This window comes from Mesocricetus auratus, unplaced genomic scaffold, assembly GCF_017639785.1.
Source record: "Mesocricetus auratus isolate SY011 unplaced genomic scaffold, BCM_Maur_2.0 Super-Scaffold_100031, whole genome shotgun sequence".
NCBI lineage: Eukaryota > Metazoa > Chordata > Mammalia > Rodentia > Cricetidae > Mesocricetus > Mesocricetus auratus.
The window spans coordinates 17,364,342-17,380,565 of NW_024429212.1; the positions used below are offsets into that span (position 1 = coordinate 17,364,342).

Consider the following 16,224-nt stretch of genomic DNA (forward strand, 5'->3'; position numbering starts at 1 on the left):
AGACTCTGGACTGACAGCAGGGGGGCCTGCATGGGACCGAACTAGTTTCTTTTTCTGCTGTGTGGGTCTTAGGGATTGAACTCAGATTGTCAGGCTTAGCAGCAAGTTCCGTTCTACCCACTGAGCCATCTCACCAGCCCCGTTTTACCCTTCCTGTACTCCCGTAGGGCAGTTATCACTGTGTCTAGTGACCCAGTGAGGACACAGAAGAGAGATTGCGGTATGTTCTAGTCCAGAAGCAAGAGTGTTCGTTGTTATTTTCCAAGTAGAAATCTGAAGTGTTCTTGGGCCACTCTGACATGTGTTCTCTATTTTGTTAATAGTGGTTCAGCACTGAGCCGTGCTTGCTTCTGCTATGCGCTGATTGGTTCCGTTCCAGTGGCCACATACATCGTTATGGTGACATCTCTGCGCTATCACCTGTTCATATGGAGTGTCTTTTCTCCAAAGCTTCTCTATGAAGGAATGCATCTGCTCATCACGGCTGCCCTTTGCGCAGTATTCACTGCCACAAGCCACACTCGCCACACGAGGGCTTAGGCGGAGACGGATACTTGGAGCTGATGTACTTTACAGTCACTGTTGGTACCGTGGATTTGAACATTGGAACTGCCTCCATTCAAGATCATTCTGAGGGGGTGAGGGAAAGATGTGAAGCCTATGAAATTAGTGCGCAACTTAACTTTACTTTGATTGAAATTAAGTAGTAGATTAATAAAGGGCCACTTTAAGTACTTAAATATCACACTTTCCCTCTTGACAATCACTCTGAGATTTCTGACATTTTAATTTCCTCTCGGTGGATTGTGACTATATATGTTTAGATGGATGGAAACAAGGGTTCTGGACCACGTCAGAGAGCCCAGAAGTCCTGTGGGAAGAGGTGTGCCTGCTACAGAGGCTGTGACCAAAGATCTCACACTCCTAAGAGCTCTTAGATCAGAGGTCCCCAAAATACTTATGTGGGTTATGTTTATTAATGTTGAAAAATTTGAAATGAAAACTAAATAACTTTTTTAGGTGTTTGTTTTTTGTTGTTGTTGTTTTGTTTCTCTTAGATTTATTTATTTATCATGTATGCAGTGCTCTGCCTGCATATGTGCCTGCAGGGCACCAGATCTCATTACAGATGGTTGTGAACCACCATGTGGTTGCTGGGAATTGAACTCAGGACCTCTGGAAGAGCAGCCAGTGCTCTTAACCTCTGAGCCATTTCTCCAGCCCCCCAAAACTAAATAATTTCAAAACATTATTCATTAAAAAATAATCTGTTGGTGGACAAGGTGGAATATACTTGGATAATACCAGTAGTCAAAAAGGCAAAATCAAGAATATTATGATTCCCAGACTGCCTGGGCTATATAGGATGACCTTGTCTCAACTCCCACCCACCCCCAAAAACCTCTGCATATTAATATAATAAAATAACTTTATTTTCCAAAAAAATTAATGAGAAAATAGCATTGTTTTTATGTTTTTCAGATGTCTTAAATGACCCACTCAATTGGAGATAATTGGAGTCTACATTTGATCTATTGTAATTTATGTTTGAAAAATAAGAAAGCCAGCCTCACTCAGCCCTGTAGTTAGAAAAGTGTGGAATATACTACTACTTCTCTGTCAGCTTAAATATCAAAGCACACTTTGATACCAAAACAAAAATTAGCAAATGTATATATTTGTTTTATTATTGTTGCTTTTTGAGACAGGATCTCTGTAAGCCCTAGTTGGCCTCAAATTTTTGATCCTGCATCAGCCTCCCAAGTGTTAGGATTATATGTGTCCATCGCTGTGTCTGATTTCAGATGTTAGCTCTTCCAAGTTAGTTGGACTAGAACAGGGGATGTAAGTTGTCTCTGTGTGCAGGTTAAACTGCTGATATGGCTAGGGTCTTCTTTTTCACAGTTTAAATATATTTCAGTCATGTCATATTTAATAGGCCTAGGCTTGAGTCAGTAGAGTTGTTTCTACATCATCGTGGACCCTGCTGACACAAAGTTGATCTGCCAGGCAAGATATGCCTCTAATACAATAGTGGCATGAATGTTATGGTGGTAAGCAACCACTTTATGGTTGGATTCGAAGCCTCTTCTACATCTTGCTGTAAACCTGGTCAAGAAGCCCATGGCCAGAGAGGTCTTAGGCTCCAAGAGAAAACCTACTGTGTTTTGTAAAGTGGATGTGTTATCACACTGTCTTTTAAGTATTTATGTTTATATGCACAGATTAGGACTACTCTCAACGTGGGCTAGAGACGCTTCCATATTTGCAGTGAGCAGTAGTTAATGCAGAGACTTATAACTGGTCCAACTGTGGAGGACAATTGATTGTTGAATGCTCAATCCTAAATGGACCTTCTGTAACACACACACACACACACACACACACACAAACACACACACACACACACACACACACACGAATCAAGTGACACCATGGAAGAACAAACAAAGAATGCAAGGGCTGGAGAATGGGGAGGGGTGTTGTGAAACTCTGTCTTCTGGACAAGGACATAGCTGTTACACCATGAACCGTAGCAGCTGTGGCCAAGTACAAGATTGAGTCCCTCAACATCCTAACATGGATAGGGAAGGGACACTAGAGGAGCTGTTGTCAGTTAATGGATGCTGGAGGAGCAGTCATTTTTCTTCAGAGATACAGCTACTCTGCTAATTGACCGTGATCTGGTATGTAACCACGTGCACATGTATGCAACCCTAATTAAACCCTGTGTGTTGGGGGGAAGAGACATGAACAGAGGAGGGTGTGCTGGGAAGAAGAGTTCCAGAGAAAGCAGGGGGAGTTTGAGAGAGGATGGCAGGGGTAAAAATGACAAAAATACAGTAAATAGATGTGTGAAATTACTGAAGACCACAGTATTTTAAAAGGGTAAATTGGGGTAAGTCTGTGTATATACTAAGGTATATATAATGTAGCTTGGGAGTATAAAGGGGAAAAGAAAGGTCCACAGTATATTTGCTTTATTTAAAAAAATATTATAATTTCACTGTCTAGTTTATTTTCTAGAGGAAACAAGTAATACAATTTTTTATTTAGACATTAAAATGTCATAGGTACTTCAATAAAAAGGCTGCATAACCCCATGACATTAACTTTTGTCTTTTGGCAAATGTTAGGGGTCAAACTCAAGGCCTTGCCCATGTTAATCTCGCAGCAAGACCTGAAGCCAGGCCCTTATGACCAAGACCTCCAAGAACAGTGGGATAACTGGAAAGTTGGAGAAGGCTTTGGTGCCTCAGTCAAACATAGCTGTTCTGACATGCTCAGGGTCTAAATCCACTTCCTAAAAGATCCATGTATCCAACCAACTTGGTATTTTAGCAAGGACAGGACATGGATATCTCCTTGTGGGTCCAATAGACTCCTCTGCCTTTCCAGCCTAATCAGGCTGGCTTTCTTCTCCTTTTCTGATGCTTTGGGACCCTTGCTTTTTCCTCATATTTCTGCTTCCTTTTTCCATCACTTTACCTAACCCAAGGCTTTTGGAAACAGTAGCAGAGAAGTTCGTTTTTAGGTAGGAGGAAAAGGTAGGTGAAAAAATACGAACAGGTATGATTCTGATTTTTTTTTCAGTGTAGTGAAAAGGAAACAAACACATCTCAGTTGTCCTTTAATATACATCATGAATACACTCTGTGTTTAATCTTGTGAACAGTGATGTATAAAAATTCTAAAGCTGGGTGTGGTGATATATGTCTGCAATACCAGGACCCACTCCCGAGAGTAGCTGGGCAACACAAATTCAATAGGTTTTTAAAAGAGCAGGGTAGAGGAAGAGGAACAGAACATGAAGTTGGGTGGGAAGGGAAGTTAAGTGTGGAGCTGGGGTGAATATAATCAAAATACATTGCGTGAAATTTTTAGGGCTGGAGAGATGGCTGGCTGCTTAAGAGCACTGGCTGCTCTTCGAGAGGACCTGGGTTCAATACCCTGCACCCACATGGAAGTGTGTAGCTGTTTATAAGTCCAGTCCTAAGGATTCAATACTCTCTTTGGCCTTTGTGGTACACAGACATGCATGCAAGCACAACACCCATACACATAAAAAATAATAAATTTGCAGAGACTTACATTTTGTTATATTAATTATTTTAGTTTTTCATGACAGAGTTTTTCTGTGTAGCCTTCTAGAACTCATATAGGCCAGGTTGATCTTGAACTCAGAGATCCACCTGCCTCTGCCTCCTGAGTGCTGGGATTCAGGGTGTGTGACACCATTGCCCTGCCTGAAATACTCTTTTAAAAAAAATCAGGCCTTAGGCAATTTTTTCATGAATGTCATCACTAGAGAATAAATTGTGCCTTTTCATTTTTCTGTTATTATAAATACAAAATGACATCCAAATCCATTAAGCAAAGGAATGGAGGGATGGCAAAGTCAGTAACGCACTTGCCCTGCAAGCGTGAGAGCCTTAATTTGGTCCTCACAATCCATGTAGAAACACTTGACATGGCAGTGCACATTTGTAATCCCACTGGAAAGGAGCAAACAGGGTCTCTGGGGCTTCGTAGCCAGCCAGTGTGACCTAACTGATGAGATTATTAAAAAGAAACTTAGGTTAGGCTGCTTAGGAAGTCAGCACATCAGGTCCTTGATAGTTTTCAAGCGAGTACCAAGAAAATACAAAATGTAGCAGTGACTTAAGTAGCTGCAGATGCACCCATGGGGGGGGTTGAATTGTCCCACAGCAGCTCAAAGTCTGCTCAGTACCAGGCCATGCAGGCAGAGCACCTTGAAGAATGAGATAGTCTTACCTATGCAGGGATGTGCCAGGAGTCTAAGAACCTTGGAAAGTGGATAATATGGGATTTCATTAGCAAGAAGTACGGCATGGACATGGAAAATGGTGCTATGCACAGCTTAGAAAAGTTTTTTTTTAATAATGGTGATAAGGTCACAAATGACATTTATATGCAGATGCACACCTAGGCATATAATAGTGAAGAATAAATGAGAGGCGTGCTCAATTATAAAAAAGTAAATTCCTAAGTGAATTAAAGACCTAAAAAAAAAATCCAAAACCAAAAACTGAGTTTCACAAGAAAGGAAACTTCAGCATGGGTTAGTTATTTCAGATGGGCTAGTTATTGCAAGGGTGAGTTAATTGTAAGGTGTGGGGTTTACTTATAGGGTATGAGTCAATTATGACAGAGCATGGGTTATTACAGAATGGTTAATTATTACAGGATAAGTTAGTTGCTATGAAGTAAGTTAGTTCTTGAGGAGTGAGTCGCTGATAATAGCAAATTGGCCTCTTGTTGGCTTGCCGTTCTTCATTCTATCATGGAATGGAACAGCGTGATGGCCCTCTCCAGGAGCTGGTGCCTTGATCTAGGATTTTCCAGGCACCAGAACCATGGGTTAACTGTTTTATAAAGTACCCTATCCTGAATATTCTGTTACAGTAACAGGAAACAGATTGAGATAAGTGGCATATAGAATGTGCAATGAACCCGTGGTGGTATGAATGATAAATACCTCCATAGACTCACATATTTAAACACTCAGAAGGGTTTGGAACCTTTATAAGGTGGAAGCTTTCTGGAGGAAACTTGTCCTGAAAGCAAACTTTCAGGCGCGCTCTCTCTCTCTTTCTCTCTCTCCCCCCTCCTTCTCCCCCTCCCCCTTCCCCTCCCCCTCTCCCTGTCCCTTCCCTCTCCCTCCCCCTCTCCCTCTCTCATTCCTGTGTGCTTATAAAATGTGACCAGCCATGTCTGCTCTCACTGCTACGCCAAGCCTCCCTGCCGTTATGGACTCTAGCCCTCTGGAGCTGTAAGCCAAAATAAACTCTAACTTAAGCTGTTTTTTTTGGCCATGATATTTTTTTAAATAACAGCAACAAAAAGATGTAATTAATACAGCAACTTCCGTAACTAATACGGAAGTCTTATTTATCAAGTGGAAAGAAGCAATTTTTTTGGAAACTAGGAAAAGAACAAAATACACTGAGTGCTCAGTAAAGACACTTCGACAATTACAGAATGAAAGTGAAGACAAGATACCACTTCACAGCATCAAAAAGCAAAACAAAGCAAAGCAAAACTGCTAAGAGAAGTAGGACACACCCTTTTCTGTCTCTATGTAGAAAGCACGGTAATCCCGCAGGACCTGGTGGAGCCCAAACATACACATCCTGACCCAGAAGAAAGCTTGACTGTTAGCAAGACCACAAACAGATGCCTTGGTGTTTCCTGTTGCTGTGACAAAATACGTACAACTGGGTATTTTATGCAGGGAAATGGCTCATTTGCTCACAGTTTTGCAGACCCAAGAGCATGGTACTAACATCTTCTAAACCCTGATAAGGTTTTCATGACCACATCATAATGTGGCAGATGGCATCATAGCAAGTGGACATACAGGAAGAGGTCCCATGGTAAAGCAAGAAGCAAGTATTGGCATCACTATGGTAGACCAGCATCAATCTCTTCCAAGGGTAGGAAATCCCCTAGTTATTGTGCACTAGCCTCACTCTTAAAAGTCACACCACCTCAGCCTCACCACGCTCAACACCAAGCTTCTAACACAGAAAAACTGTGAAAGACACTCTAAACACATCCAAATCGTAGTGATCACCTACAGCTTCTAATATCTTATTACTAAGTTCCTTAAGACTAAAATGCATTTTGAAACAATTTTAATGAATTTCTATTTATTTAGAGTTAGTTGCCCAAGATTTAATGCATTCTTTTTGAGTATCAGCCAGTATTCTGTTAAAAATTTTTGCACTGGGGCTTGGAAGATGTCTCAGTGGCAAAAGCTGTTGCCAAAAGAGCAAGAGAGCTAGAGTTCACTTCCCAGAACCCTTGTAAATACCAGGTGGGTATGGCAGTCTTCCGGCAATCCCGCCCTTGTAAGGAGACAGAAGCTCTGAAGCAAACTGTTTAGCAAGATCCTACCTCAAAGAACAGGGTAGAGGAGTGAGTGAGGAAGATTCCCAACCTCAATCTCAGATTTCCACATGTGCACGCACATGCATGTACCCATACGTAAAAACATGCATGTATATATGCACACATGGCACATGCATACACCTGTAAAAATAAATGAATTTTTGTGTTGATGTTTATGAGTTACACAGGTGTACAATTTTTCTCTCTTGTGATGTCTTTATTATGCTTTGCTCTCCAGGTAGTGCTAGCCTCAAAGAACATGTTGGGTAGTGTTCTCTATTCTGAGATGGAGAAGAAAATCAAACTTGGTTTCTCTCACAACACACAGTGCTTCTGTGAACTCCAGATGTTGGAGGAATTTACCCACACCCCAGCAAGCAATCCTTCTGCATCAGACCTCAGCAGAGTGTCCTCTGATTCAGGTCAAATGTGACACTGCTTGCTTGGAGACAGTCAGATCACACAGGTTGGGGACTCAGTCCCAAACATCCCATTTCTGGTACAAATGCCAAGCCCTAGTCTATTTTACCAGGGTTTCCAACAGACCAGCTGTAAGGCACCTGTATCAGTCTTTTTTTTTTTTTTTTACTGGTATGACAAAATACCAGGGCTCAAGAGATGACTCAGTAATTAAGAGCACTTAACAGCTCTTGTAGAGAATTCAGGTTCAATTCTCAACACCCATATTATTGTTGGCTCACAATGGATTGTAACTTAATTGCAGGAAAGCTGACACACTGGTCTGGCCTCCGTGGGCACGTGCATGCAGGTGGTATATGCAGACATACACATATACACGTACAATTTTAAAAACCCTAGACTAAGCACCTTACAAAGAAAAAGGATTTATTTAGCCTAATCATGGGAGTTCAAGGGCATGGTGCCAGTTTCTTCTCATCTCTTGTGAGGTCCCCCTAGCAGATGTCCTCACAATGGCAAGAGTGCAAGAATGGTCACATAATGAAACAGGAAGCAGCAGAGAGGAACCACTTTTCCTCTTTAATGATAGCTCACTCTGTGGGAACTAATTCACTCTGCAAGACCAGCATTAATCCTTTTGAAGGGCGACATCCCAATGACGTCCTTATCCTGCAATAAACCTGTCTCTTAAAAGTTTCACCATCACTTAATGCTGCTATTTTGGGGACAAAGCTTCTAACACATGAACCTTCAGGGGATGCACTCAAGCTATATCCAAACCACAGCAGCAAGTAAAAGGGCTTTCCCTACACCACTGACTATAATAGTGAGAGAGAAATATGAGCATCTCAGTAGAGGAACAATAAATGGGCTGTTGTTTTACCTATACAATAAAATAAAATGTCAGGAGAAGTGTGTAGTAATATATTATTTATGATTTATTAAAACTTGACTGATGATGCAGAAAATCGAAATCAGCCATAGAAGCCAGGCACACACCTTTAATCCCAGCAGCCAGAAGCTAGGAGGTGGTGATACACACCTTTAATCCTAGGACTCAGGATTCAGAGATAGATGGGTCTCTGTGAGTCCCAGGCCACACAGATCTACAAAAGAGTGAATCAGTCTAAAAGAGAATTATAGCTCACATCGTTAATCATAACATAGGAAAGTATATAAGACAAGAAGCAAGGTTTCAGAGAGATTCATTCTCCAGCCACACTGAGGAGAGGTTATAGTCTGGGGCTTGGTGAGACTCATGGAGACAGGACCAGCCCATTTAACCTGAGGTAGAGGTAAGAAATTAGTGACCAGCTGCTTTGCTTTTCTGGTATTTCCCAATATCAGTCTCTGGATCATTTATTTTTTCATGTTACAAAGTGAGCCATATTTAATGTATTGTTACAAATGAATCTCAGAAACATGAGGAGTACAGAAAAGCATATTCACAAAGACTAAATGCAGTATGCTTATGTAAAAAAATTAAACGTACAAGAGAATCCAACATATGTATGGGGACACATGAAATTATGTACTATCTAAAAACATGCTTAGGGATTGTGTTAGTCACCATTCTATTGCTGTGAATTGACACCATGACCAAGGCAACTCTTATTAAAGGAATCATTTAATTGGGGGCTGGCTTATAGTTTTAGAGGCTTAGTCCATTATTATCATGGCAGAAAGCACGGCAGCAGGTACAGTGGGCATGGTGCTGCAGACAAAGCTGAAAGTTCCATCACGATCTGCAGGCAAAGCTTGGCATGGGCTTTTGAAACCTCAAAGCCCACCCCCTAGTGACAAACTTCCTCCAACAAGGCCACACCTCTTAATGCTATCAAAGAGTGCTACTCCCTGGTAACCAAGCATTGGAATATATGAGCCCATGGGGACCATTCTTATTCAAACCACCACAATGGTAGGTTTATTTACAGTTGGTCACCAGTTGGTGGAACTGTTTGGGAAGGGTTAAGAGCTGTGCCCTTGCTGGAGGAGGTGTCTCACTGGAGATGTGTTTTGAGGTTTCAAAAGCCCTCACCATTCCCTGTTTGCCCTCTCTGCTTCATGCTTGTAGATGAGATGTGAGCTCTCAGCTACTGCTCCAGTGCTGTGCCTGCCTGCCTACTGCCATTCTCCCCACCATGATGGTTATGGACTTACGCTCTGACACTATAAGGCCCCAGTAACTTCCCTCTGTAACTTGCCTTGGTGACATATCTTCACAGCAATAAAAGGGTAACTCAGACAGGGATGACTTACCAGCTTCATAATTAGTATCTCAGAGGGTCAGAGGGAAGACTAGGGAAGAGGAAGAATTAGGGAAGAGCTTTAGATATCATGTAGGGATAAAATAAATAACTAATAAAGGAAAGGTGGACTGAGTTGGGGGAAGACATTTAAAACCGTTTTTAATTTTTCTTCTCCATTTTTTCAGTTTAAAATTTTTGTGCCATAATTTTGATGGCAATATAAATATGTCTCAAACTGTAGATATATACGTGGTTTAATATGCTCCAACTTGTCCTGATTTTCAATACAAAAGGCATGCATAAAGAGTTTGTTCTAAGTTCAGAGGCTGACTAGCTGACACTGCTAACCAGGCCTTGAGAGGTCAGTCGAAATGTCGTTTTTCTAGATTAACATGTGTTCAAGATGCAAAACACAACCAGGTTCTTTGAAACGAAGACCCTGAAACCTCTTTATCCTACATGCCTCCCAAGGAGTGGAGCACACACTTGGATTAGGGAGCAGCAGTTGCAGACACAATAGCCAGCAGGCATCCAAGGCACCTAATAGTGCTAGAGCTGGCTGACACCTTCAGGTGAAGAGAGAATGAGCTCAATCAGAGTGTACCACCCTGGTGTCGGGCACCCTGGAAGGGGTTTTGAGGCTAGGTGAGCGCCTCACTGGCAGAGAGTAGGTATGTAAAGAGAGAAGGGCACATTTAGAACCCTGCGGGGAATCCAGAACAAGTGATGAGGAGACATCTGAATGTCTGTCTTCAAGAATAGTCAAGGCTATGTTTACCTGCATTCTGGGCTGTAAAACTCCCACACATGCTATACAAAGACAAGCTTAAAGTTCTACCTTGTCCCAAGCCCCAGGAAGACCACTGACTCCCCACTTTCTCTGGAGGGAGCAGACAGCTCTGATTTGAATACAGAAGTCGTTTAAGGCTCATCTCCCCACCTGAAAGAGACCATTTTCGAGATAGAGACTGGTTCACATGCCCCCATGTACGCACTCAAGACCAATTAGCCTTGATGCCCCATGCAAGGCCCACCGGTTAGATCCACATGTTGATCAGGTGATAAGTACCAAAGGGCACAGCCTTTTGTGCCAAGACACGCTTTTGTCTCCTGAGAACCTTGAGATGGTTCAAGGTGGGAACACACGAGCCCTGAGCTTGGCAACACCCTGCAGCAGTGTGAGTAGGTGGCTTGCACAGTGGCAGCTGAGTTTCAGCGTGGGAGAGGCAAAGTCACGCATTTAAGGAAAAAATAACCTGAATTACACTTTAAAAAGCAGGAGGGGCTGTCACGGGCAGGCCCCCGCAGACCCTCCCCCAGGGCATTTCCTGTTCCTACTGAGGGGTAGGGTGGGGTACAGTTGGGAAGTGCTGCAGCAAAGGGAAATTGAGGGTGTGGCAATTCAGAGACCTCTGCTGGGGAGGGACTGGGGGTGAGCAGGACAGAGAACCTCCCAAGGTCCTAAGGAGAACCATCTGGGGGTGGTGAGGTTCTGAAGGTCCTGACAGAGCAAGTGGGAGACATAGGAATTTATGTATCACTTCTGTAGATTCCCTAGGGTCCCCTGGCCTTGGCCACTGAAAATGAGTCTCTCATCCAGACCAGGAGCCCTTTGAAGGCCATGTAGGACAGACCATCTAGAAAGAGGGGTAGTAAACGCCAGCCTGAGCTGTAAAAGCACTCAGTTATTTGTGGCTGTCTTTGAAAGAAAAGAAATGAAAATCCTTGCAAATAAGAAATTCCCAGAAAGCTTTTCTCCTTCTGCAGTTACTTTTACTGTTTCATATGTTTCTTCATTTGGCATGTCTTTTCAGACATATGAGCACACACGGCCTACTGTGTTCTTGGTCTTATTGCCCAAAGCTGGGACAACTTCATTCCTGTCCGTACCTGAGATCTCGGGAGCTGGCTGGTTCTACTACTGGAGGGAAAGAATGTTTTCCCTGGAGGCCCTGGGCCACGGGCCACAGGGATGAAAGCAGACATCTATTTCCTGGAGTGACTTTGGTCATCTCTGCACTCCCATACAACACCGAGTCTGCACGCAGTGAGTGCCCCCTCGCGAATGAACACAAGCGGATGCTGCCAGCAACAACAGTCCCCAAGCCCACTGGACCCTTGAGAGCATCACAAAGGCAAGTCCCACCCATTTCCTCCAACCAACACCCACATCCTGCTGCGCATCCTTCTGCCGAGGAATATCTGTTTATGTAAAGATGTGTTGCATCTGTTTAACTATGCAAAGCTGTACTGCATTTGTTTATGCTGCGGAGTATTTGTTAAACCGTGTTTAAAGGTGTGTTGCTGTCTTACCTTGCCTGCCTAAGGCACCTGAATGATCTAATAAAAAGCTGAATGGCCAATAGCAAAGGAGGAGGGTTAGGTGGAACCTCTGGGCAGGGAGAGTAAGCAGGAGGAGGAATTTAGGCCTGGAGGAGAAAGAAAAGAGACACCAAGGGGATGCCAGGGGCCAAACAGACAGACGCAGAGGAAGCAGCAAATCTACAGAATGATAGGTAAAAAGCCCTGAGGCAAAACGCAGATGGATAGAAACAGGTTAAATTAATTTAAGAGAGCTCGTGGGACAAGCCTAAGCTAAGGCCAAACATTCATAACTAATAATACATCTCTGTGTCTCTACTTGGGAGCTGGTTGGTGGCCCAAAGGAAATGCCAACCACATCCTACCACCTATATGTTATTACAGGTATGCTATTGTGTGGATGGCTTCTATCTGCCAGTCATTGAAAATATTCTAGATACATGGCCAGTTCTGCCCGTACAGAGCAGAGGAGGCCAGGCCTAACCCCACAGGTTCAGGGCAAGTCAAATAGCAGGCCAGGGGCTCGGCAGTTTCTATCTATGAGGGAGTAACCGCTGTGGTGACTGCAGGATGGGGTGCAGGTGTATGTGAGAACACAGAGCCTCAGGAGGCACGCAGGCTGAATTTGGGCAAAATGTTCGTATTTCCCAGATGAAGACCATGAAAAGGTACCCTGAGTTGAACAAGAGGCAGGGGAGAAGGGGCTAGACATAGATAGTTTGGCACAGGTTCTAGGAACCGCCTTAGGAAAGGAAGCCAAGCAAGCCTGGATCGTGGTCCTGCTGTAACGGGTGGACAGTGATAGGGACCTCATCTCTGCCTCCTTGAGGGGCGGTGTGCTGGGGTCCTCTGTCTTCTTGTCTATAAACCATATATGTGTTAACAGTGGGAGCCTTGAGAGAACGAGGGATATAAATGGCATGAAGCACCAGGAGCAGTGTAGGGGGTCTGTCCACTGCTGTTTATCATCGCTGCTATTATTACTGCCTCGTTCTCAAGGCCCTCCCTTCTTCCTCTCTACATATTCTCACCTAGGTAGTCCCCCTTCTCCCTAACACATGCGCCTCTTAGAGGAAGATAAACACTGGCTCCCTTGAACTGCCCTCAGGGCTCAGCCATATCTGATAAAAGTCCCTCCCTCCGCACGGGCTTCCCTCACTTGCACTACAGGCCCTTCATTTGCCTGGAACATCATTGTAAGTCCTCACGTGTACTAAGTCACTGGGTTCCCCATTGGAAACCCTCATCAGCTCTTCCCCGTCCCCGGACAAATCATAGTAAAGGTGTTCCTTTCCTTCCGGACTCCTTTCTGGGTAAAACAACACAGTTGGCCAAGTTTCAAGAAAGTGTTGCATCCATAGTACAGATGAACGCCAGGCGGTGGCGGCACACACCTCTAATTCCAGCACTCGGGAGGCAGAGGCAGGCAGATCTCTTGTGAACACAAGAATAGCCCGGTTTACATATCGAGCTCCAGGCCCACTAGAGCTAAAAAATGAGATCCTGTCTCAGAAAAAAAAAAAGGAAAGAAAAGAAAAGAGATGAAGAAAGAGGTCAGTGGGCGACTCAGAAACCATTTCACAGGGAAAACTCTGGGTGGGCCCATCAGGAACAGTAGGGGTCTCACAGAGGTTCCATGGAACCTGGCGGACGGGAGGAGAAGCAGAAGGCCTTGTCTTGCTTCTTCCCTGGCCATAGTTGGCCATGAACAGGAAAGTGGCCACAAAAAAGCGTGAATTTTGCGATGTCTCCTGTGTTTTAAGAGATTTTATTGATCTGACAGTGACATCCCATTGAGGATCAGTGGCTGATAAAGTGAAACATGATCAGGGACTCTGAGAGAGAAACCCACAAGTGTAAAATTTAGAACACAGGGACTGAGGATACCGGGTTGAACGTAATCTGCCACAGGACTACTGCTCATGACTGTCCTCCTAGCCAAACGGCTTCCATCTCTGGAAGTTTGGCCATTCCTGCTTGCAAAAAGTCCCAGCTGGGTTGTTGATTCACTCTCTCTGCTCACTCCACACTACCTGCCATATGCAATTCTGCCTTAATTGCACAGGGGCCTCAAGGAGAGGCTAGAGTATGCATTAGCAGGGGATGATCCATCTATGTGACTGTAAGAAAGCCACCACCCCTGCCGAGTAAAGATTTTCTCCAACGGTGCCTTTTGGTCAAGAGCGCCCATACCCTTACCCTTATGCTTTATTTTTATTTATTTTTTTATTTTTTTGGTTTTTCGAGACAGGGTTTCTCTGTGGCTTTGGAGGCTGTCCTGGAACTCGCTGTGTAGACCAGGCTGGCCTCAAACTCACGGAGATCCTCCTGCCTCTGCCTCCTGAGTGCTGGGATTAAAGGGGTGCGCCACCAACGCCTGGCTACCCTTGTGCTTTATAAGTAAGCTCAGTAAACTCATTGGCTCCCCAGAGTGAACGCTAGTGGAATCACACCTTGGTTTGTTGTTGAACCTTAGGAAGAGGAGACATTGGTTTACATCTCCCCCTGGGAAGGGAGTTTAGCAATAGAATCACCAGGCTTCTCTTCTTATCCCAGGAGCTGCTCAGATCTCAATTTTGAGAACATAAGGAAAGTTTGCTAGCTCCTGTCCTAAATTAATTTCCTTCTCCCCTTTGGGATTTTTTTTTCCTGTTGACTAAGCAGTAAAGCAAGCTGGGACACTGGGCCCTGGAAATCACAGCTGTTGACACAAGACCACAGCAATGCTCTTGGATACTGTGGAACAGGTATATAAGCCACTGGTGCTTATTATATGCCAGATCTTTCTTATGGTCTCTGCCATTTATTACTTTTCTCTGAGATCTCCATGAGAAGAAATACTTTGGGGTGATGACGACTTTGGGGGGTACTGTAGGATGAGCCCAACTTCACAAGGATGTACCTGGTGGTCAACACTAGAATTACTTGTAGCAGGCTCTAAGTAACATGCACAGAGCCTGAGGATTTAGTCTAACAGCCTACCCCTTGCCCAGATCCCAAAATATCTCACCACAAACCCACTGAAATGCCTTGACACTGGTAATGGTACTTAGATATGGCCTCAGAGGCTCCTGTATATTCATTCTATGCCATAATACTGCAGCAGGAAGATGGCAGTGTAATATTGGGGGCCCACAGCCAGGCTACAAAGCCAAGAATGGATTCTACTTGTGTCCCAGGTACCCAGACTTCACTTATCTGGCCTGGCCCCTCAAACACCACAAGAGATTATGTGTAGTGTCATCATGAACAGAACATACTTCTAAACAATGAATGGAAATGTAGGTACTAGTGTCCACTGATTCTATAATCAAACATTGCTTTCTGGGCAGGTTCTCTGTTCCAGTCCACGCCATGTCCTAATCCCTTAAAGCTAAGCTTCCAGCCCTAAGGACAGTGAGCTCCTCCTTCTGAAAAAATAATGCCTTTACGGAGAGTAAGTATTTAGCATGTAAAAACACTAAGATGTGTTTGTGTCTAATTTTGGAAGAAAGGCCAACAAGTGACTTATTTCCCAAGTGACACAAAGAATCAGCTTGAAAACTACTTAAAGCCTCAGGAAAGAAGAGTGGGCACAAATGAAAACTGCTGTGAATTTGACTGCAGAGTGGGGTGGTAACAGTCTTGTGACCCTCCATGCCAGGTTCCCTGAGAACCGCTGATCTTTGCAGGAAACCAACAATAGTGGGATTCTTTCTCCTCGGTAAGCTTTAAAAGTAAAACTTTGCAACCCCACATCTCATACTCACCCCTGTAAAGGTGGAGCCAATAATAACATTAATGAACTTGGGAGTTAGGAACGCCAGATCTCGAAGCATTCATTTAATCCATTGGTCTCGTGGAAGAGGCTTAATTCGCCCAAGTCTAGGGGAAAGCCCCCACCTTCCACATCCCAGGTTCCCCCTGCTGTCCTGGTCAGACAATACGCATAATGCCAGCATCCTCTTCCTTCCCTGGCCTCTGGTCTGGCCCACGTCAGTCCTCCCTGCAAAACTTATTCCAAGAAAAATATGAACTGTAAAAAGGCCACTGACCTTGATAGACAGTTTGAAAGACTCATGAGGCATCTAACATTTTGAGCTATGTGAAATGCACAAGACTAAATAAACACCTTAGGAAAAAAAACCAAAGGTCCAAGGAGGATGGACTGACTTGTTACATCCATGCAGCCTACAGATTGTCTCCACCCAGGCTGGTTGCTTGTGCTCACCCGCAAAGCTGCTGAGTGGACCCACAAGAGTGGCCTAATGCCTACCCATGAGATCTCTGTTCTCTGTTGGAAACACCCGGCAATGTCAAATACTTGGATTTGAGTAGA

General features: G+C 44.0%; 1 protein-coding gene across 3 annotated transcripts in view; it reads left to right on the top strand.

Annotated features, from left to right (window-relative positions):
• The window catches only part of Pigg (phosphatidylinositol glycan anchor biosynthesis class G), a 29,257-nt gene extending 28,241 nt beyond the window's left edge, over positions 1–1,016 (top strand). For 2 of the 3 annotated variants that reach the window (XM_005077402.4, XM_021231424.2), the window contains one exon: positions 324–1,016. In XM_005077402.4, the coding sequence (XP_005077459.1) occupies positions 324–540 (217 nt within the window). In that variant the 3' untranslated portion in view covers positions 541–1,016. The remainder of the gene's footprint in view (positions 1–323) is intronic. The other variant, XR_001196910.3, reaches the window with a different exon arrangement.
• The last annotated feature ends 15,208 nt before the right edge of the window (positions 1,017–16,224 follow it).